Here is a 24,628-nt window from a genome sequence, read left to right on the forward strand (position 1 = left end):
CAGCATCCCTTTACCTTAACTGTCGGCCGTAAAGACGTTGTTACAGACTGTCTGACAGAGAGTCATTAAATTTCCAAAAAATACGAGTATTGTTTCGAAAATTGTTTTGAAAGGCGGAATCTTTGGAATAAAACATTCTAAAGTTTATGATACGTATGAGAATATTTTAGTCTTTTGAACCGGTTTTAAGAGTTGAATATTTATTTGCTTTGGACGCATGCATTTCATAGTGAAGGAAAATGCCGAATATCTAGCTGATGTTCACGATTACGCGAGCATTTTGAACTATTTAGACTTCCTGAATCTTTATGCTTTAAGCAACTCTTAAACTTTGTACTTTTCAATTGTTGGATTTTTAATATGAAGATCAGGAGAAAAACGTGATAATATATTTTTGTCGATTTTCTCACTTTTATGTCAGTTCATGATTAAATGGAAGAATTTTAATACGACATGATTGAGAATAAAGATAATTTGTTATGCGCGAAGATGCAAATCTTTTAGAATTGATAAAGTTCCACGAATGTTAAATTTTATGAACGTTTGAAGAAACACATTTGACGTTAAGAAATAAGTTTTGCTTATTGCTAAAATACCCGGTATTACAAATTTCCAGGAAGCCTTAACAGTCAACCTTCGAACGAAAGGCTTCCTTGCAGCAATTAGCGTTTTTTCTGTTATTCTGGCGAATTTCGCGTGAAATCAGAGCGAGGTCGGTTCAAAGAATCCCCAAGACAAGAGGCAAAAGATTGGAAGGAAGGAAGAGCTCGACTGATAAGAGAGGAGAAGATATATAGGAAAGAGTGACGCACGCCTGCTTAAAAGTCCATTCATGGTATTGGAATCTAGCTCCGAAAGCCAATCGACTTTTGTCTTTGCCAGTGACTCCTATCGCGCTTCGCCTTTCCACATTTTTCTCCTCCTCTTCTGCTGAACAATTTGTTCTAGAAAATCTATCGACGTTTCTGGAGAATCTATAAATGCTCACGAATACACTCGAACACTTGTAGAAACCTATCATAAATATATATTGTTATGCGTGTTATACGAAGAATTTTAAAATTTCGAAAGCACGAGATATTTAATGCAAACATACATTTTCCAGAGATGACAAAAATATTTAAACAGTCAATTATCCATTACGTTAACGAACCGAAATAATTACTGCGACTTTCTATTTATTTAATTGAGCTATTCGTGGCGTATATCAATATTTTGCCAAATACAGGATTACAGTAAATGTTTCGTAACTTCTACACACATAATCAGATTACTTTGAAATTTGACCAATATATTAGGTTGTCCGGAAAGTGTTTTTCTTTCGCAAACGTGTTTTTTACAACAGTGCACCTTCGTACAAGCGTGAAACCAAGTCTGTGAAATATCACGGTGTTTACCTCAACGAAACAAAATGGATCGTACGTAATTCGACAAAATAATATAAAACAAAAAACGTTGTGTGTCTATTATTTCCTCATAAAACGAAAGAAACTTTTCGGACAACCTAATAGTTGGAACAGCCGTGTCTCGATACGGTGCTAATAAAATTGCAAAATTCTTTATACAATACGTACAATATTTTGATAAAAGTTTTCTGTAATAACTGTTGAAATACCTTTGTAAATCATTATATCTGTGCCAGGAAAAAAAACTAATTGATCACTTTATTTTTATCAAATAAAAATGTTAATTCCTGGACGAAAAACTCAACGACGTTTGTTTTACAATACGTTCCCGAACGGTCGCAAAACGTTTTGAAAACGAGGAGAAAATAATTGAGAAAAATGCGATGCAGTGGAGAGAGACGGAATAAGAGTGTATATACATATATATTCGGGGCCGAGATCAGCAGAAATGGAACGGCTGAACAATAACGAACGGTACACAGGCATCCCGAGATACGGAGGACGCTATAGAAAGAAACTGCGTCCTTTTTACCATGCGCATCGGGCGATTCTTTCGAGTGAAGAAAACCGGAAGTAGCAGAATGCAGTCGCATTTAGGACACGTTTAACAAAACCGTTGAACGCAACCTTTGAAACGGCGAAATTCTTTCCCGCTCCACAGAGATAAATAAAATGATTATTTTTCTTCTCCTGAAAAATGCAACATCCATAGACTCCGCTGATAATTCTATCGTGCAAGTCCAAGTTCTTAATTTTCCTCACTTTCGAGCGAAGCAAAGGACGAAAAATAATATTTTCAAATATACACGTAGTGCTTTTTTTTATCGTTCGTTAAAATGACATACAAGAGTGATTAAAGCGTCTGGTTGTATCGTTGATTCAACCCCTCAGTTGCCCTTTCGCACCCCTTTATCGCTCTTACGGCTTGTTTACAATGCACTCAATTTAGAATACGATTAAATTATCAACGAGTAAATAATTTTCTCAGACTCGGTAAAGCTTTAGGGTGTCGCTTCTCGCGTAATTGTTTTAAGTACAAAGTATCAAGAGACCGGCAGTTATTGAATAAACGCAGGATGTCGCGGTAAATACTACTTAAGCTTTATTTTATCGCGAGCTTCGTTTGCCCTTTTGCCCCTTCCTCCCCGTGATACTTTGTACATGCGTGCAATCAGCCGATGAACCAGCTCCTCTGAAGCACATTTCTTCGCTCAACTTCGATCAATAATCTTCTACTTCCGCCCCGAGGCTGACTGCCAATGAAAGTTCCTCGTCTATCGCACGCAATAGCGAGATAACTTAAAAATTGGATCAATCCATCCGGATGGAATCGACGACTCAGAAAGTCAGTTTTTGGTCGAAATAAAGTTCCGAAGAACGATTCAATTCGGCGATTAAGCTTTCCTAACAATTTTACCGAGAGGACACGGGTATCAGCTACGCTTCGCGAAATTCGAGAAACGTTCGAATCGAATTTTTCCGACGAAAAAGTTCTTTAAACGCACGTAACAACTGACACGATTCCGAGCGATATTGAATTAGGTGAAAGACGATTTTGTATTTTCGAAACCTTCTTGAAATTCTTTCAAGGGTATTTCTATTTGGAGGTGTCGTTCTTAGGAGGAAAAATTATTGGATTATTATAGCGTAAGGGGCTGAGAACTTGCTATGTGTGTTTGGTTATATATCAGGAAAACACTGTGTTTCATTGTTGCAATTATTAGGAAATCAGCAATCAATCCGTAGAACACGGTGCCGACGAAAATGCATTTAACGTTTCACGTACAACTTCGACATACGTATACACCGATCGGTATCTTGAAATTCCTGTAATTCCAAGAAAACGTAATGAAAATGATCGAAATGTCGATTCCAGGTTTCCAAATTAACGAAATATCCTTTGGAAATTCTGGCAGATCTTTCCCGATGTCAATTTTGATGCAGACACCACCACCTCAGTTCCATCTTCCATTCAATTTGAAGATCAATTTCAGGACAGAAAAAGAGGTCAATCTTCTCGAAGAAACTTTCACAAAAATTTCAGTCACGTTCCAGCCATGGCCCGCCTATCGAAGCTCGGTTCGTTGCATCCAGACAAACGATTTTATAGAAACGAGCAATTTTCCAGGAGAAGCGGCGAACGGTCAAGCGTGTCTTCCAGTTGCATGTAGGAAAGAAATATGACACGCGACGAAGCGGAAGGATGTCATGCAATCGGTACGAGAACCTTTCAATAAGCAGACGTTCCGGGATGGGACGAAGGATGCATCGAGAATAGAAACGTCAAGACGGGTAGATAAAGGGTGGCTTGGTTGAAAAATAAGTAAGGAGAGGCCATGGTGCTTTGTCGTGTTCGGAGGAGAAAAATAAATCGGGCTTCCACGACTATTTATAAGAATTCGCGCATTCACCTCTCGCTTGCTTACTCCGCGCAAAAAGGAAATCGGGTAGAACGAAAAGGAGGAACGATAAGTCACGCGTGTCTACTTTTTTACTGGCATCGTTCGATTTTTGAAAATATGCGTCAGCATTAATAATAAAACGATAGCGTGGTAATAGTTCGAAAGTACAATGCTTGGCAGAAGTATTTGGCCATTTATAAAAATCTGCTGTCAATGCATCATGCGTTATTAGTAGACAGATATTTATGCAAATTTTCATGAAAGAATCAAAAATGTGGAACCGAGATAGAAATTTTTTACTTACCAGTGAAATATTATAAACGGCAGCTACGTTTTTCATATTATTTGCATTCTGTGCATTTTTCTAGCTTTGAATTTCCCATAAAAGTTCGCCATTTGGTTATAAGAAACGTAGTGAAATTTTATTACCGTTATAACGAGATACAACTGTCGTGAATATATTTATAAAATTCGAAACGAATGAAGATGTACATTGAAACTACAAAACACTTGATGCAAGAATACATTCGCTGAAATCATAAAGATATTTCAGCAGCCATTTATTCATTATCTTCCATTATTGTCTACTATTATCCATCATTTTTAACACTCTTTATTATTAGTTCAAGATAGCTTTCATGACATCTATATTAATTATTATCTACAATCTACTATTTTTCGCTGTCCTTTAAGCTACAGTGTTTCATCCAACTCAGAGTCGGACCGTTTGCGATCTTTTCTTCGAAGAATTCGTCAGCCGATTATATCGAAAGTAATATGTGACACAAGACAAAAGAAGAAATTTCTGGTAGAATACAAGGGATCAAACGCTAGCAAATGCTCGACGAATATACTCGACGTATTACGAATCTTTACGTATCTTCGTACGTCTTTATGTATTTTATGTACATTTCAATGGTTTCGCAATTAAGGAATGCGAATTAGTCGGTATCGACAAAATCTGCATTTCCTTAGCTGCCAGCCCATATGATTCGCATTCCCTTAGTCGGAGCGTCCTTGATTCGAATGTAAAAGTTTCACGTGCATCTGTATCGAAACCTTCGAAGACTGCACAGGACCTTCAATTTCAATTGCATCCCTCTATGGTTTCCAGCTGGATTCACGGATAAGCGTCGGATCCTTTGAAAGCTTTTCGCACACGTGGAACGTTCGCTTGCTTTTCTTGCTCCAAGTCGGCCATTCTCTTTCCATGTGTACATAAACCTTTCTCCCGTCGAACCAGTTGTCCCGATTTTATTTTCTCTCGACTCGTTACGGTTTCCCTTGACGCTGCGCGCGTGATTTCTCATTGATCGCGTTGCTATCCGACCAGAAGAAGTCGACGATATTGCATCCTCGTTCGCATGTTCACGAATAACAGAAAATACTCTTTCACTTTAATATCTAAAAATCTCGGTGACGGTGATAAATGCTACAAGTTGAGAGGAATTCGTAGCTTGTAAAGAAAAACGGCTTTTAAAAGAAGAACACACTTGAAGAAAATGGCACCTTCAGCGCGTTTGAAGCGCGAGTGTTCTTTATCATTAAAATCAATGCATTAGAATCAAGATCATTTCCATGCACGTCGTTTCGTACAGTTTTATTGTACAAGGAATGAAATTCATCGACGAACGGTAGCTACGATTATACAAATTGTTGAGATTATTAGATGTATGAACAAGCTAGTTCGTGGATAAATTGTAAGGTAGAAAATATATTTTAATACAGAAGTGTAAATACAAATAGGAATATAATTTGAGCTGGTCCAGATACGCACGCTAACAGTGTTACCCTATGACTAAAAGCCCTGAACCCATCGTCACCCGTCTACGGTTTATGGCCTGCCTTCGTCCCAGTCTTCTGTCTATACGCTGTCGATGGCTTTAGTGCTTGAGAAAACTAAAAAGACCAGGTGTAGAGTTTTCTTAGAAGTGGTGACCATTTCAACACAAATGATAAAGCAAATCTTCCTTTATCCAAAATTTCAAACTCTCGCTAACACGATTGAGGTTAGATGAGAAGATGAATACTAAAAATTGAGAATATTTCAAAAAAAAAAAAAAAGAAAAATAAAAAAAGAAAAGAAAAAAAGAAGAATGTTTCAAGAAAATACTGCTTTTATCCGAGTTAAATACTAATATTCCTCGCTAACAAAATCGATAGATCACTTGCACACGTTCTGTATCGTCTCATAGAAAATAAAATCTACAGACGAATGACTCATAAACCCATGATCAACGAGTAGTCGTAATTTCCACAATCTGCAAATTCACCTACATCATCTACATGTGCTCTAACACGACAAAGATGTTGCTATCACTGATAGAGAGCTCTCATAGCGTATTCGAGAAACACGTTGGCAAAATTTTCACCACCTCGAGACTTCGAACTTTCAACTTCAGCCGTGAATTTCGAACGCGACCTGTCGCGTCGTTCCCCTAGGATAAGTTTCCCATTCTTTGGGAGCTCTCGACAAATACTCCGTAGTTCGACGTGTCCACATTCAAGAGGATCCAAGAGCATTTACAGTTGACGATATCTTCCATCGTCTTCGTTGGATTTTTACGATACAGAAGATTCCAACGATTGCACGTTCTGTCCCTTTCACAACGCTAACAATCAGCTTCCACGTTTTATCGCCATTTAGATAAATTCTAGCTCCTCTGACAACGTCCGTTAAACCGCTTCTTTGATGTTCTACTTCAACGTGTGTACACCGTTTTACTTGGAAAATTCTCTGCTTTTTATTGCAAGATCATCGTATCAAACTTCTCAAATTGACGGAAAATTTGGAATTTGATTCGAACGTCCCGTTGGATTTTAATACTTCAATTACGAGTTTGAAAATTCCACGAAGCAGATGCACTGTTGGATCGATATCCTCTTCTTCGAGATTATGTCTCGGTCGTTTATGTGACAAGAAGGCTGGATAATATTTTCGTACTAGCTGGAGCTTTCTCGTGATGGCTAACGTAAAGAGTTCTTATGACGATTTCGCGTTGAAAGGATCCCGTGGGTTTAACCGCGTTTCACGAAGCTTTACGGCGACCTCGTCAAGGTAAACCTATTAGACAGCCTCGTTTTAAAATCCTCGTAAACATGACGATAATCCAAAACGCGTCCGTCTTAGTTTTGTCGCCGACTTCACGAGCGCGCCTTCTTAGTTGTCTCAAAGGTATGTATTATTTTTCTATTATTTTCGTAGATCATCTACTTAATTTTCTACAATTTTGTATAACTCTGCACGCAATTATAAACCAAGGAAGAGTAATTCTTAAATTCTGAAAAATAATTCTTACCAACATTTTTAAATATCGTATTAGGAAAAAGCAACTTTCTTACAGATCGTTCGAGTAAAGTAGAACCCAACGAATCATGTTTCACCGCGAAAATATGGTTGTCTCGTAAATATTTCAATGGTAACTTCTCGCATGAGCGTTTATTAACTCTCAAGGGGCATCACCATCGCGAATCCTGATGGAATGAATTTTTCCAGACACTGTACGTGTCTACCGTTATTCGAAATTCCATCATCGAATCAAACTCTATCAAACGCAATTCATACATAACGAGACAGTGCGAATAACTCGTTTGAAAATCTTGCAAGTAGGAAGAGATCATCGTCTCTATATTCTGAAGACGAAATGTAAGTCGACAGGTCGAACACATGGTGTATTTCGTTCTGCTTGATTTTGAATTTATCATTTCGCTGCCGTTTGCGTATTTGTTTGTTAACGTCAAATAGCAGCGTGCCACGTTATGTACAGTTCTGTATCGTTCGTTAAACCGATTCACTCGATCGGCTGAATTTAATATTTGAAAGACTCGTGAATCATTGGTCGAAGCACGGCGCTATCTGTGACTCTCCTTTGATAGGAATTTCAGCTAAATTAAAAATTCATTAAATAGGAGGTGAGTAATTAGTGACCAAATTGGAAAATATCTGCGAAAGGGAGAAATATTCTAAAAGAGACTGGAGCTTCTTCCGTTTAAAGATTTCAAATAGTAAATGGAAAAAATGACGTCAAATAATATTTCTTATTACGTAAAGGTTCGGAACCATTTTTTTTTTTTATTCTTCTCCTAAGAAACCATACAATATGCTAAGAAAAGCGAGCGATATTTCTATATGATTTTACACATCAAGATAATGAGGAAATTTCATGCACAAAAATATTGTCTGAGTCTCATTTCTCAAGTTATGAAGAATTTAATTTCGCGCCGAACAAAAGCAAATATGAGTTTCATAAAACAGTGAAATTGTAGCATTTCCAAGCATCTTTTTGATAACACAGGGCCATAATTTATCACAATTTCAGACAATCCGGAAATTTGGAAATTTTGACTGAGAATTATATAGATGTCAGGTATCTGATCGAAAATAATAGAATTGTTCGCGATATTAATCGTTCGCAATATTAAATCATCTAGAAATTTCGATAGAATTTGTATTTTATTATCGTACATCTGTCGCGACCTTTCATCGATGAAAACCGGGCTGGCCACGAATTCTCAACGGTTAAAACACAGTCGGCGATGACAGTCACGTATCGATAATTCGCGAATAACACGCGAAACGCGTTTCTCCGGATAATGACGCCACAACGGGATCATTACCGAGGAACGGGTCGATCTCCGTGTTGCAATTTAAAGACAACTATCTCGAGTCTCGGAGTCTATTTCTCGGCAGTTCTGATCGAGGCGTGGAAAAACGAGACAACGGGGCCACGAATGCACCTTTAAATTTCACAAGCACCACGCTCCGAAATAATCATAAGAAGGAGACCATAAAATAAAAAGGATTATAAAAAAAAAAAAGAAGGTAAAGAGAAAAGAAAGAGGGGAAAGAAAAGCAGTCATTCCAGCTACTTTTATGCGCAGAAGCATACTTCAGTGGAAATGCTGGCACAATGTGTGCACTGGCACGCCCACCAAAGGGAGTTAAACTCTTCGACAAACAAATGGAACAGCTTCGTGCAGGAAGGTGAAGATGCTGGAAGTAAACGTTCCTGTAGTATCGCGGGGAATGCTTTTTGACTTTGCATTGAATTTAATATCTACTCTAGCCGACAAAGCGTGGAAACCTATACACATTTACAAAACAAGAACCATTTAATTCGCAATAGACTTTGTAGTCACAGAACTTCATACTTGAGATGAGAATGTTAGATCATGGTTACATCAGATGTACGTCGTTGATGAATTGTCGTTCGAAGAATATGTTAAGACGATCAAATATATAGAGCCCTCCCTCCACTTAGAATCTTTCTTGCTTTTCATGTTAGAAGACTAAATGGTGAATTGAAGATCATAGCTGTGCGGGTCAAGATTTTGAGAATTTGAATTTGCACACGCAAGTGTGTTAACTTTTTTATTTTAGATTAATTAACAACTCTATTCTCTGTAACGAAATCCTCTCACGAGTTGGAGAAACCTAACTAATTTTTTAATTGACCCGTACCCTTATTTCGCAACGAAGCGTTTTTCTCTTACACTTCATACGTCTGCATTTCGTATTATCAAATTTTTCTAGGCAATTTTGTACGCAAGTTCCACCATATTACACGAATATATATTGGACCTAATTAATTAGTACGTAAATGCTAGAATGAAATTAAACTGTAATTATAAAGACAGTATATCATAACTATTTTATAAAAAGTAGCAGTGCGCTGATTCACAATATAATTCTCAGTTCTTGAAATGGAAGAAGGTAAGGTTAATCCAAGCTCCCATCTTCGCGGATGGAAAGACCAGCAATTCCAATCAGTGTATTAATACCGTTCGAAATGGAGGGAGCCGCGGCGAAGGATACAGCCAAGCTTCGTTGGATCATCCGATACACGGAGTCGACGCGAAATGGGAAAGGAAATAGCGAAGGAAAATTGTAGACGAGACGAGTCGCGACAAATAAGCTTGCCACGTTCTCAAGACACAGACACAGATTCTTTACATGGGGCTAAGCTTGCTCCTCAGCATGAACATCGTACCCTTGGAACACACTAAGAGCAGCTCGCAATATCACGAGCTTTCAAATAAGTGCATTTACCTTGAGAAGCATAGCAATGTTTCTCAGCAGTTCTTCGTTTTCTTTCGACCCTTTTTACTTCGTCTAATTCTGCGCGTTCGTTCCGCTTCAATTTTTTCGATGGATAGCTTCTGTCTGCAGATACATTAACGTCTTCGATTTTTACGTAAATTAACGTAAAGATATCCGGGCACTTACAGGAATATGTTACGAATATATTATGCGTCTTGTAGAAAACGTTTTGCAATTTCTTTAGAATCGAGATCGTTTTGCAAAGAGAAACCAATACCACGATGATATTGGTGAGGGTTGGAACGAATCAGAAAATGTATATAGAAGTTAGAAGATATTTTACAACAATCATCAAAGCATTCAACAAGTTAATTATTAATTATATTATAAATCATATCTATTCAATCCATCTTTGGCACCAATTATACGTTTAAGACTATTATTCGTGTTATTAGGTTGCCCAAAAAGTTTCTTTCGTTTCATGAGGAAATAATAGACGCATAACGTTTTTTTGTTTCATATTATTTTGTCGAATTACATACGATCCATTTTGCTCTATTGAGATTAAACACCGTGACATTTCACAGACTTGGTTTCACGTCTGTACGAAGGTGCGCTGTTATAAAAACACGTTTGCGAAAGAAAGACACTTTCCGGACAACCTAATATATACTAATTTTTTAATACAGTGCTGAGGAAACTTCAAAATGTATCAGATGACACACGCAATATATAAAAGTTTTCTACGACAAGTGTACGAGTATTTTCCTTTTTGTGACATAGAATTTCCTAAATGGAACGTTGCCTTCACAATACATTTTGATGGTTTTCAATTGAGAATTAGTGGAAATGGATAGAAATTGCTGCAAATTTTGGTTCTCTGCATGTATGATAAATCTGTCCGTAATGATACATTCGTCGTGACGAGCAATAAGTTACGCGAGCGCCGATTCATTCTCAATATTCCATTAAATTTGTGCCAGCCAGACTTCTCCATGTCATCTCATCGATGAAATATCATATGTTTGACGAGTGACATTCTTTGCTTCGTCCATTGATTACCTTTGATTCGTTCATCGTTCTTCGTTGAAAATGTCATCGTGTGAATATTCGACATATGTATTTTAAAATGTAAAGCTGCACAAAACGAAAGGGAATAACATACTTCAATGTAAAGTTACAGATGACTAAATTAAATAGATTCGCAGTCTGCCGAACCGATAAATTTCGCCATAGTGCGAATCCCCTTGTAAATCTCTGCTATTTCATATCTCTGAGGATAAAATTAATCTTTGTCATGCGAACGCGATTCCAACGATTTGTAACGTTATTACAATAACATGGCAATTTAGATCGTCCGTCCAAATCGAACGCATTCCCGATTAATTCCGCGAAATTTTCTATCGATTATCCGATGAGATGCGCGATTACCCCGTGCTTTGTCTCCCATAATTTCGTTCCATTCTTTCTTCATCGATACCTTTCATCAAACGTTTATTGAAGGAAGAGAGAAATCTGATAAATCCTACGTATACGATCCGAAATAAAATAAAGGATAAATATAACGTTTTAAATTCTGACGGATAATTACGGCAGATACAGAAGATAAACGATTCGGTGATAAAGGAAGAGATAAATAAGATTATAAGAAGAATTCCGGAACGAGGGAAAGTGGCATCGGGAAGCATGGAAAAAATATACTGTATGCAGAAGGTAAAATTTTCTTGCTCTGCGAAATGAAAGAGAAAGAGAGCACAAAAGGGGCATGAGCTGAAGGACAAAGAAACGGAGGTAAAAGGAAATTGAAGGAAATTGGAAGGAAGCAACGTAAATTTGGCTAACAACGAGAGAAAAGAGAAAAGAATTTGAGAAGATAGGCCGAGCACAGGGCGATAAAAATGAAACTTTTGAGTCGCGAAAACTCGGCCAGCAAACTAGTTATTCGATACGAGAGCACAAACAATATAAGTTCTGGAACTGTGAAATTAAATTTCAGAACGAACGAAATGTTATGGATACACGTTCATTTATGGAACTGCCTGAAGTCGAACAGAAAATTCGTAGCATTCTTATACTACGAATATTCCTTCAGCGTAGCGTTTTTTAACTTAGCTTTTATTGCCACGACGAGCAGCCTTTGTCTTGCAATTTAAATACACGACAAAACTTTCCGGTGGAAAATTTTGTTATTCTTGGAGAACGAACGATGATTAAAAGTAGCTAACTACTTTTATAGCACGATGTTATCTTCTTCTTTGCTACATATATATATATACTACATACAATACTAAATATTATCGAGACACTTTTTTAAAAAAATTATAAAGTTGGAGCTAAAACATGCCGAGAACACACGCGAACGAAATTGTAGAAACCAGTAGTATAAAATTAAAGTGGCAAACTAGAAAATATTTTAACGACACATTATGGAGTATACAGACTTCTCTAACACGTTTAGAACCTTCATAGTACAGTGTTATATCCTGAGCACTACATACTGCCTTGATATTTATCGAAAAACGTAAGAACGTAGGAGAAAATCGCCGTGGGGATCTGCACGAGTGAAAATATAGACGCTAGTGATATAAACGTAAAATGAAAGCACCATACGAACGAATATTTTAATACAGCACAGTATGTGTATATTATCGTAATATCCATTTGAAAAGTTACAAAATTGTAACCAAAATTATAATGACCACGTGTAGAAGCAAAAGTTTGAAAACTAGTAGTATAACCGCATATATGTTGCGACACGTTGCGGCGTTCACCACACTTCTTAATAAATCCAACAATTTCATTCATTTAATACAATTTGACTACATTCTCAAGGAACATTTTGCCGGTATCCTTAATAAAATTGAAACGAAACGAGCTAGATAAGTAGAGTAACAGCTAGCGTTTCGAGGAATGCAATGGAACGCGCATCAGGAATTCGCGGACATCAGGAATTCGCCGTGTAACCAAACGCGGCTTACACTGATACAGGGAAAAACAGAACGGGAAACCGCTGTGTGCTCGACACCCGAGCTTGACTGGCCAAGCTTTCCAATTACATTACCGCACAGGGCAGAGGCGGCCATCAAGCGGAAAGGCGACGGAGAACCGTCGGATAGAAAGTAGGAGAAGAGGGGAAAAGTGGCGGAAGCAAGAAAGGCGACTGCGTTTCCACGCCATGTACTTTAAACGCGGCCGTATCCTCGCGAGTAAGAAATAGAAAATTGAACGAGTCTATGTGTCGGTACGATTCTCTTGCCCTCGTCGCAGCGAGGCAGTTGAGATAAATTGGTGAAAAGCAGAGAATTGATTGTTGCTACGTACCAAGGTAAACCTATATAGACGGCGAATGATATCAAGAGTGGCGTACAGTTGAAGTAATACGATTAGGGGAAAGGCAAATATACGAGGGAACGATTAGAGAAAAGGTGGCGAATAAAGATCGAATGGGGAATGTTTAAAGACGGCGGGAAGGCACGGGTTCGGCAAGATAGTTTGTTCTAATTAGGAGCTTGCAGAATCCGGTTGGTAAGCGCAGAAACAGGAAATTGTTCAGACAGTTTCCCCACCTTTCGAGAAACAAATACTTGCTCGCTCAACCTTTGACCAACTTGCCTTGTTTGTACTGAGTCGACTGACATTGTCAAAGCTCCCCAAAAATATTTAATCCTTGGCATGTAGTCTGTGACCAGAGGGCCTTTGCTTTAGCTCCGATTAGGCTGCGATATGTTTCCGAGAAGGACGTGTCAGTGGTTCTGTGTTGCGCGTTGGTTGCTTTGTGCAAATTCAAGCTTAAAAATTTAAGCGTATGAATAGAACGGAGCTTTTTATTTATTGGGAAGCTCGAAAGATTCAATGTTACAAATTGGACCGAATTTTTTCTAGAATTGCTTTTCACATTCGACTACATTACCGTCTGTAAGCATCTGCATATTTTACGTATATTTTACAGCAACAACGCATGAACGCTCGTGAAGTATATGAATTAATGAGCAACTAACAGCTAGAAAATATAAAATAACAAATGTAGAACGTAGTTGTCATTTGAGCCTCTCAGAATCCAAACTCCATGATCAACGCTATTTTACATACTAATTTCTCCTAATTTCATTAGTGAGGAACGCAATTAGCATTCAACATCTCAACAAATGTGGGGTTTATTTTCATGAGTTTATTTGTTACAAAGATAGATATAAATGATCGCGAACTTTAAGACGAACTGTTCAAAATAATATTTGTAATTTTCATTTTCCTCTGCGTTTCCATTTACGATTTTATCAAGTTCGATCGATGGATTGATCAGTTTCTGCGTAATTCATTGGTCAATGTATAATTTGTACCTCTGTAATTAAATTACACCCTGCCAAGAATAACCAAGTGTTCAGACGCTTTCGGACAGCAGCGCACGTTTTTTTGTTTGAGTAGCTGCACGGTTTTAAACGAGTTTAGAGCAGAGAATCGCTATCACGGTTTGCCTGCGTGCACGTAAGCTTAGAGTAGAGGCAAGTCTACACGTCAGAATGGTGAAACACATTAAAGGCGCTGTTTGTCGGTAAGAAGAACGTGAATTTCAGTAACCGCCTAACTAAGCGGGAACCTAACTTAACATTGGAATGGCAGTAACAGTCAAGAAGCCGTATGTAAATCATCTCGAAAGCGTTGAACGCGGTCTATAATTTCTAAGACAATATAACGTAGAGAAGTTTCTTTGGCTAATAAGAAGCTGCTCATTGCGACGTCTAGCTAGGAAGCTGTATATCCGTCACGTGCATTACGGAATGAGGAATTGCTCGAAGATTGAGATCGAGCACCTTCACTTCGGAGGATTACAGGCCCTGGAATTCCTCTGATATATCTCTCCTTTGATGGATAAACGTAGACGCCTACTTTAGCTAGATTGTGTTCTACACTTAGATGGATTTCGTAGAATTTACATACGAAAAATGTTTTATAAAACACCTGCTTAAATGCAAAGGTATAAAATGGTAATCGGTGTTTAGATATTAAATACCAGTTTGTTAGTTTGACGAATTAATTAGTCTGTGTAATTAATAGCTACTAGATGAAGAAACTTCTCTCATGTATCCTCCTATGATTCCAGTGAATTAAGAAACAAGAAACAATTTCTTAAGATTTCAATAATAGAAGAAACAGACTCTTATGATTTCGATGAATTAATCTAAAAGCTGATAAATAAATAAATAAATTCATCTGAAAGCAGCACCAAGTTAATTTCTGTATTTAGTAGTGATAAATTCGCAATATATCGTGAATTCTTATCGAATTTCTATACATACGCACAGCTTCTGCATTCCTTACTATTTGTCGGTTAAAAATCGTCCATTTTTAGTAAACGCATTGAAACCACAATGTAAAGATCTTCAACTCCAGCGGTGATCTCGTAACATACAGAACGCGTTACGCAGATAGCGCAGATACATTCGCAACTCCTTGCAGAGTCGTGCGCTTGGATACTCTGCTTGCAGAACGCTCGAATTGGGAGACCCTCGGGTACGATGAAGTTGCGAAAAGAAAATAAAACGAAGACTCCGGAGCTCCTATGTGGCGTGAATTTATTGAAATCAGAGCGCAGTATTATTCTGTTCTCGTAGAAATATGTCGACAACAGCAGAGCTACAAGATTATAATCTTCGATCACTGATTTTTTCCTCTTATTCTAATCTATTCTAATCTTGACTTTGTTAATACAATAATTTCATTGATATTTTTGAAACTTTATTCTAGAAGCGACTAATTTCGCGGTTTTATAATTAATTGGATGATCGAAGTCCTTAAATTGCTTCGGTGCTGCAGTTTAATTTAGATTAAATGTTCTGTAGTGAGCTCCTATAGTATGATGAGACGAGATTTTCAATTTGGCTTCTGAATCCCTGAAATATTCATTATCAAGTAATACCGATAGAAAGAACCAATTATTCTACTTTCCCAAGTTCCAAATCCCTAAAATGTTCGTTCCCTTGGTATTAACTTCCCTACATTTTTGCATTTCCAGATCCCATTATTCCCCACTTTTTATTATTCAAGTCTTGGTTCTCTCTATATTCTTAAGAATCTTTAACTGTACTCTGTTCAACGAGCCGGGTCAGAATGGAGGTAAATAAATGATTGGAACATTCATAAATTTCAGATATTGTGTCACAAATCCGAGAAGTCAAAGTAAAGCTTTAACGACGACCCACGTAAATCCCCTTCAGCGAACAACTAGCTACAGAATGTTATTTTCCCATAAATGTTATTTAAATACAGTACCGTGTTGACAGAAAGAATAATTAATTTTTTCATTTTTTAGATTCTTCAATTTCCGCAGCACAGGCCGAAAGAATCGATTTCCCTATTTTCTGGATTCATAGGTTTCGGAACAACAAGTTGCACGATGCAAGGATTTCGAAGCAACTTCAATCATATCACGCGAGATTCGGGACAATAGAAACGACGAGGCAACTATTCGAGACCGGTGTAAACGATTGTGTAAGTTGCCTGGTAATCGTCTTAACAACTTCAAAACGGTAATTAATTTTCATAGAACGACGGGCGTAACGAGTTTCTTACATAATGGGGAGTCCGTTTTAATTATACATCATCGTCTGCAAGTTGCAGGAGCTCTCGAGTCTTCTAAGATTTCGTAAATCCATTGGAATACATTAAACCGAAACAATCCTGCTGCTCCTCTGGAAGAGGAAACGAATGAAATTGAAATTGAATCTCGTTCATCGTTGAAAACAGTGCTAGTGAGTTCCGCGATTATTTTCTCAGAATGACGAATTTTCCCAAAACTTCCTATTAACTTGGTCCATTCTTCCATTTATTTTCTTATCCTTTTTTAAATTTCCCAATTAAAGTTGAATTGGTCTATTACCAGTGCACAAGATGAGTACTTCTTCGAGACGACGAGAGTTCGGCCAACTACTTGGTTAACTCTCTGTTAAATCATGGAATTTAATCCGGCGCAAATTGTATCGAACGGGCAAAGCCACTAACTGCAAACGATCTTCGATAGCTGGCTTTGAACGAATACGGTCCGTCGTAAAACTTAGAGGCAAGAAACCTTATGATCGATCTACATTTGCTACGGAATTGCCTAGGGAAGTATGCGAATACTTGAAGAAACCTCTTATATATATTATGTGTCTTATACGAAACAATTTGAAATTCTATTAGCGCTGTAATGAAACACGATTATCATGATCATATTGGTTAAAGGAGCCAATTTGAAAATGTATATAGAGATTAGAAATTGAGTTAGAGTTTATAATGCGGACAGTCTTGTCTTATTACGGTGGTAATAAAATTTCAAAATGTTTTATACTCGTATAACACATATGTTAAGAGTTCAAATATTTTTCCGAGCCACTGTACGTATTTGTAGAATGAATGCGTTAAATTACCCGTAACTTGACAAGATACGCGGTAACCGAATTTTCGAATGAATTTCTGAAAAATTTTAGCCACCAGAGAAGAAATTAACGAGCCGAGTTGCCTCGTCCTTCTCCCTTTTCGGCGAAAACCGTTCATCAACGTTGAAATTAAAATTAAATTCTACTCACCACACGAACGGTATAATACGAGAAATTTTGGATTTTTGGACTCGTTCAGTTTTTCTTGCAATACGCTAAATTACCATGGAATTTAAAGATCGGTCGATTCAGATTTTCTTCTTTCATAATAACTTTGTAAGTTAATAATACAACAAGTTAACATTAAGCATCGTTCATAAATCGTCACCAGCGAGTTTTTCCCGCAATGGGATTGTTTTCTATTATAAATATTACAGTTATAAATTATAAATAGACTGCGGATGTATTTTATATATTTTTGGGAAATTTCGTGCTGCAAAAATACATATAATAAAAATATAACATCCTTTGCAATATTTAACGAATGACACAAATTACTGCTCGGGTTCTATTTTTTCACTCGTATTTACAACAATATGAGTTCACACATCCGCGGTTTACTTATGAACAGGTAAAAATCCAACACTTTGATACCTCGTAAACTGCTCCAAGGGGCATGACCAGGCAAGCGACCATAAGATCAGCGACAGCCAAACTGACGATCAAATAATTCGCCACTGACTGTAGATTTCGCTCGAGCAGGATCGCTGCTATCACAAACAGGTTCCCTGGAACAAAAATTTGTTTTAGAAAATCCCCCAAGTACTTCATCGCGTGAAGATCGAGCAAACATTCCCTAAAACAGCGACTTAAGCTTTCCGCATAATTACTCGTAGGAAACTCTAAATCGTATGCTTTCAAAACATTTCACAGTCTGTTTCATCAGCATTGAAATAGGTGACGTTATCAAGATCCCCTACCTACACGATTTTAGCGCGTGCTTTGAGGTGGTTCGCTGTAACTTTTAGGTTCGCCGGGAGTCGCCGTTTTAATCATACATCCGGTTAGTTGCGCACGGTCCTCGGAACTCGCGTAAATAATTCATAAGCTGATTACCAAGGAACCCCGAAAAGCACGAAGCTGAACGATTCTCGTTTCATTTTCGATGAAAATTCCACATATTACTTTCTTCGGTTAATAATTCCGGATAAAAGATGGTCGCTGGTAGCAGATTTTCCGGATGCGTACCCTTCGAGTAGATTAATGTTGAAAGTGGCGGGGCTGAAGGGAGTTTTTGATAAATAGGTACACTGATAAATATGGTAATTGTGTGTGGTTTAACTTTGATTTGTTCAGGCGTTAAAAGATCGATGACAGTTCCAAGTAGGTACGATAAAAATTGATCAACTTGGTGTGTTGTACTATCTTGTAGTTGAAATTCGGTTCTCTGGTTTGAATAAAAATTAGGCACAACATTTTTCAATTTTCTTTATAATTCAATTTTGAAATTCATAGCCTAATTGTATTATGTGAAATTAGTGATGTGAATGAACTAAAAATATATCCAAATAATGTGTTGCAAGTTAATTAAATTATTATTGAGTGGCAAATCTAAAATTCTACTTACGAGTCGTGAAACGAACTATTAAAGTTATTTATAAAATAATAATTGTATTTTACCGTATCATAAATCTGGCCTAACGGAACTCTCCAACATTTTCCATGGATAATGATATGGCATCTTGTTCGTCCTAGAGACAAAGTACCTAAAATTTGACAATTTTCAAGCTAAATTCCTAGTCAACGTCATCAATCTTCGTTATCCTTTGAATTTCACTTCCACTAGCGAGTAGTGGTTACACTCGTGCTAATTATCCGCAGTCAGTGGCGAAGGTATTGCAGGTAGCATCCATTTGTCAGCAAACAGTGGACGTTCAAGCAGAGGCAACTAGCTTGTTACATTCTGTAATTAGTCTTTCGACGCTGTCGTCGCTTTGAAGGCTTAGCAAACGTTTTGACAATCGCATAATCAGTTTATTCGTCGGCCAGGTAGCGAGCCTTTAAACGAAACAGACACGCCAACACCCTCGTTCTCCGAAAACGATTTGCCAAACGTGTCCAGTTTCGGCTTGTCTCCCTATTAACGTGACGGTTTTTGAAAAATTAATTTACAACGTTGGACGACGCGTGTCGATCTCTGTCAGAGCGAACGTACAACGAGCAATTGACGTAAACTCGCAGCGGAATAAATAACACGCGCTCTCTGCGAAACGTTTATTCGATACAAAACGTACACGTCGGGAATATTTTCCAGGAAAATTCGTAAATTTATCTACCGTTTGCCAAACCGAGAAGAATCGAGAGATCGGACATCGTCCCATAAAACGATGAATTTGAAACGGCACGTTCTTCCAAACTTCACGCCTCATCGATCTTCCATTCTTCTCTCGAATCACGTGCCACGAGGATATCCACGCGCGCGCGGATATGATTAGATATTTGTTCCGTATTTATAATTACATTACGGATATATCTATAAATTTCTAAGAAATTAGGAAACGCAACATTGCGCAGAACGCGCGTAATGTGAAAAAAATATATAAAATATCAACAGTATCTAGTACTTTTCATAATACTTGATACATAACACAATTTTTTACCAACGTTCTACTTTTTCGATTATGTTTTTGAACATATGAATTTGCGTAAAAACCAGTAGACTCTTTACAATTCATCGAAGTTCGATCCAATTATCGCTGCAGAGTAGATTGGTTTCTACGCTTTCTACGGGGTTTGAATCAATGTTGAAATTAACAGTTTCCCGTGTTATAGACATCATGGCTTGCGTTACCTGGTTTTCGCTCCATTTCGACCACTCGTGCTTGTTAATAACGGTGCGAGTACTTTTCACGTCCTAACGCAGTAATTTTCCACGGTAATTTGCACGTTTGAATCCTTTTTACGACCGTCGATCTTTTCACGTTGGTGGGCGGGTATAAAGTAAACCGACGTTTATATCACGAGAATCGTCGATTTGTAACACGTGTACACCGGAAAAGTCGCGTTGAATCCGCGGATCAGAGGGAACGTAGTTTCACTGCACACGCTGTCCTTTTTTTTTTTTTTCGCCCTCCCACATTTTCCTCTCGTCGACTTCGCGAACTAAATTGTTCGAGCGACAGAAAATCGAGCCTCGAAGCCGTCACAAGCACTTTACTGCACCGTAAACTCCAGACTCCGCGTAAAGCGTTTAATACGAATAAATGAACGGTGCTTGGCGAGGAGCATTTTCAAATTAGCGGTCGCGTTCCGGTCGTTTGCCCTGAGGATGGTGTTAAACTTATCCTTCGTTTCGTGGATATAGTACAGTGCGCGTCAAAATTTTAGTCGAATTCGACTGATGAGAGACTATTTTCTTTCTTCTTTTAAGCCATAGCGCGATCGTAAGCTCGGTAGTAAAGTTGGTAAAAGGTCGCAAGCTTCGGGCAAAGATCGTACGAGGATTGCAACATCGACGAGAAATTCGTTTAAGGGCTCAAGCTAGAGATCGTTGGAAGATCGTACGATTAAAGTCAAAGTCTCTTGGAGATTTTAAGTCGGTACTTTATTCTTTTTTAAGGTTACGAATTCGATAGAAAAAGAGTAAAAATAAAAAAATAATAGGTTGAGAGCTTGGCGTAGTTAGTAAACGCAAACTCCTTTCAGAATCCATCGAAGATCATCCAATGAATATTACAATTTCTAGAATATTAGCTTTCGTGCTTGAGAAATCTTGGACACGTAATACTTCTTTGTGTAACATTAAGAAACATTAATTTTTATCGTATATTAAGAAATAAAAGTATTCATTTATATGCCTATAGTTTACTTTATCCTCGTTTGTAGTTCTACGTCGAGCTGAACTCGACATCGATCACTCATTTTGCCTTTAGAATATGAAATAAAGTATTTCGTGCGAATTTAGCAGAAATATATTAATCTATATAGACACGTTATCGATCATGGAAATGTATAGATAAAGCCAAATAACAATGAACAGCTTTCTGAATAATTGCAGTTGATCAATTTCGTTTTTAGAAAACTCACATAATCGTATTTCGATTCAAAACGCTATCAATAGCATCTACCGATTCGTTGCGTAATTTCAAGTGGAAGAAGAACAGATAATTCTAGTGTTAAAGTAATTTTCAAATTTTAATTCACGTTCGCGAGCAAAAGAATCACCTCCGCTCAATAGAATTTCACGCTTTCGCCGTTTTATTCTTAAAACTAGTCGTTTGAAAGAGGTCTCTTCGCAATCACGAATTCATTCTTGATCTCATTGCTCTCCAACCTCTACGTCTTACTAAATAAACCAGGGAAATACACTTTCCATCTTTTATCTCGCATTCATTCATTCGTAACGACGCTTCTCTCCGCTTCGTACAGCTCTTTTCTGTAACAAGGAATTCGTGACGGTATCCAACGTTCGTTAGAAGCATTGAACCGTGGTCGTTAATCGCAGTACAACGTTTTATTATAAATGAATAGACGACACACCGCTTTCACTCGAGAATACAAGATGCGTGACGCGAAAGCTCAACGTGCACACAGGCTTAAGCGGGATGTTCGTGTTTCTGCTTTCAAGGCGAACTATACGAACGCAGGTGGAATACGTAAGCCGGTACCACCTGTGGTCGAGAGCCATTCTTCGTAAATTATTCAATTTCTCTCCCACGGGATACGCGGCTGCACGCATCAACGTTTTCGATCCACGCGGTTACTATTGCGAAATAATTCTTTTCTCTTCACGATACGTCGCTGTTGCACTTTAAGGCTACTTTCACCAACCTCTTACAGTACGCGCTGTTTTCCCCCTCCCCTCCTTCTCCATCATTCTATTACTATGAGCCGCGAAATAAAATTGCGCGAGGATCAGCGAAGAGAAAACCTCAACGTTCCGGATGGTAATCGTAAAATAGTGGAAACAACGTTCGAGAAATCGCTCGGTCGAGGTGATGGTAGGGGATGAAACTGGGATGAAAGCTGGCTAAAGAAATGGCAAATGGTGATTGTCTGGAGGAAATTTGAGTTTTATCTTCTCCTGTTCGATGCATGAGTCAAAAGTCATTCAAATTCAGGTGGAATAAAGCGGTATGTCTAACGTTATATGTGAGAACGGCGATTCAATCCATGGGTATCTTGATTTTGTCAACAAGCTATTCAAAGAACATTTCATTCTAGAGAGCAACTTATCGATTATAATCATCATTTTTGTAATCATCATTCTGGTAATTGTTCCGAGGGAATATTTTTTAGAACAGCAAAGCAACAAGCGAATCGCGCAAATTGAAATGATCATGGAATAGAAAAGATCAAAATCAAAATTGTCCCAAAAGAATGGTAAATGCTGATGGGTTGAGGAAAATTTGACTTTTATTCTATGCTTTTGAATGGATGCAGTTGAAAGTCATTTAAATTTAGACGAAGAGCAGTAAGTATATTTTAATGGACCCAGAGAGCGAAATCAAAATAGCTGTCAATTACCATAGGCGTAGTTATTCGCTAGCAATACGATGAAGCATTGAGTAGCCAACTCAATATTTATTGGGCAATAACGCGAAGCTTATGGACATCGAGTAACCAGTATAGCTCTAGATCAACGATTTAAGCACTCTGATAGACGATTACTCACGTGTAAAGATTGACGTAATAGTCGCGCTGAAATAAAAACGAAAACAATTTCCCGTTATTACGCGATCCAGCTGATATTCGACTGATTAGTCGACGATTAATTTTTATTCTCGTAATCATCGTAAGTGGTCGAAACGAAGTAAACATTTCGGTGCGTTAGAGTTTCATTGGACTCACGATACGCTCAGAAACGATTGATATTATTCAGCGATAGGTTCTGGTACAGCCTTTAGCGTCTAAGAATTTTTACAAAACAATAATGGCTGTCTGAAGTAATCATTTATCAATGAAAAACAATCGTCATTTCTTTACAGTTTCAATCGCCTCTGTCTTAAATGATCTTCCAAAGTAATAAAAGCAATTTAGACATTTTCCATTGTACGATATTTAAGCACGATGCACAATAACTAATATTATGGTTTGATAAGTGTTATTTGAAAGCCAATAATCACACGTCATGTGACAGCATGTGAAAATTGTGACATAATTACGCGGGGCGTTTTGGTCGTTCTCAAGCGTCCGTAAAATTACTCTAATTTCGACACAGATATGGATACCTGGGCAATGTTGAACGGGCCGTTAGTCAGGCAGCGAACTGTACTAATAACAGAATTTACAGTCAGACAACTCCGAGAAAGGAGGAGAAGCCTCGGTCTACGTATGAATATGTATGCCGGTCAAACACTGACATCGTCCCCCTCAGGCGCTGGTCACTGCTAATCGAAGTACTTTTCTACCCAAGTTTAATCGCATTTGATGTTTCTGACAGACTGCACGAGCTCTCCGAATTAGCTCAGATAGGAACTTCGTCCTCAAACTTCGTCTTTGCGATTCGATTCAATTGGTACGCGATCATTAGCAATGCAAGCATTACCGTCACCGGTTGTAAATAACGAAACTTCACCAACCAAGTTTTCGTACATAAACGAACTGTAAGTTGGTTTTGATAACTTGATGAGCCTGATGAAATTCGAATAAATCACTGCCAACCTTGAACGAGATAGTTTGCAAACTGTGATAGTATATTCTGTTTGTCCGTGAAATTTTTCGCTTTTCAAAGGGAAGAATATAATAACGATACTGAGATATAAATACTCTTTCGTTTAATCATTGTCTATATTAATATCAATGACATTTTTCAGCGAATAAATCAACAAATGTTTCTTTATGCACCGCTTGTTTCGTTAAGAGTATTAATGTATGAATTAATCTTGAATACGGTAGTTTTCAACCGTGATACCGTTTTGTTCGCCGTTCAAATTTTCCGCTTTCATAAAAGGCAAATATAATATCGACACTGAAATGTAAATATGTGTTCGTTTACTCATTGTCCATTTTAATATCAAAGAAAATTTCCACCGAATAAACCAACAAATACTTCTTTACACGCGGCTAAAGGTATTAACGTATGAATTAATCTTGAATAAGGTGGTTTTCAAACGTGATACCATTCTGTCTGCTCTTTAATAAACTGTCCATTCTTCTAAAAAAAAAAAAAAAAAAAAAAAAAAAACAAAATAAATACGGAAGCATAAATACGTTTTCGTTGAATAATCGTCGATTTTAGCTCGAACGAAATATTTCAGCGAAAATTAACAAATATTTCTTTAAACGCAGCTTGTCTGATTAAAAGTATTAATGCACGAATTAATCTTGAATTGAAACCGTCTCCAATTATGATACCGTTGCTCGTTAAATTTGTTCAATATTTCTACAAATACAACAATCGTGTACGTACTTCTATAAAGAGAAAAA

General features: G+C 37.7%; 1 protein-coding gene across 11 annotated transcripts in view; it reads right to left on the bottom strand.

Annotated features, from left to right (window-relative positions):
* The window catches only part of 5-ht1 (serotonin receptor), a 158,425-nt gene that overhangs the window by 14,931 nt on the left and 118,866 nt on the right, over positions 1-24,628 (bottom strand). For 9 of the 11 annotated variants that reach the window (XM_072012106.1, XM_072012105.1, XM_072012100.1 and 6 more), the window contains one exon: positions 17,855-17,988. In XM_072012106.1, the coding sequence (XP_071868207.1) occupies positions 17,855-17,988 (134 nt within the window). Of the gene's footprint in view, positions 1-17,854; positions 17,989-18,180; positions 18,339-24,628 lie in introns of those variants that run through there. The other 2 variants (XM_072012110.1, XM_072012109.1) reach the window with 2 other exon arrangements.

This window comes from Bombus fervidus, chromosome 10, assembly GCF_041682495.2.
Source record: "Bombus fervidus isolate BK054 chromosome 10, iyBomFerv1, whole genome shotgun sequence".
In the NCBI taxonomy this organism is placed as follows: Eukaryota; Metazoa; Arthropoda; class Insecta; order Hymenoptera; family Apidae; genus Bombus; species Bombus fervidus.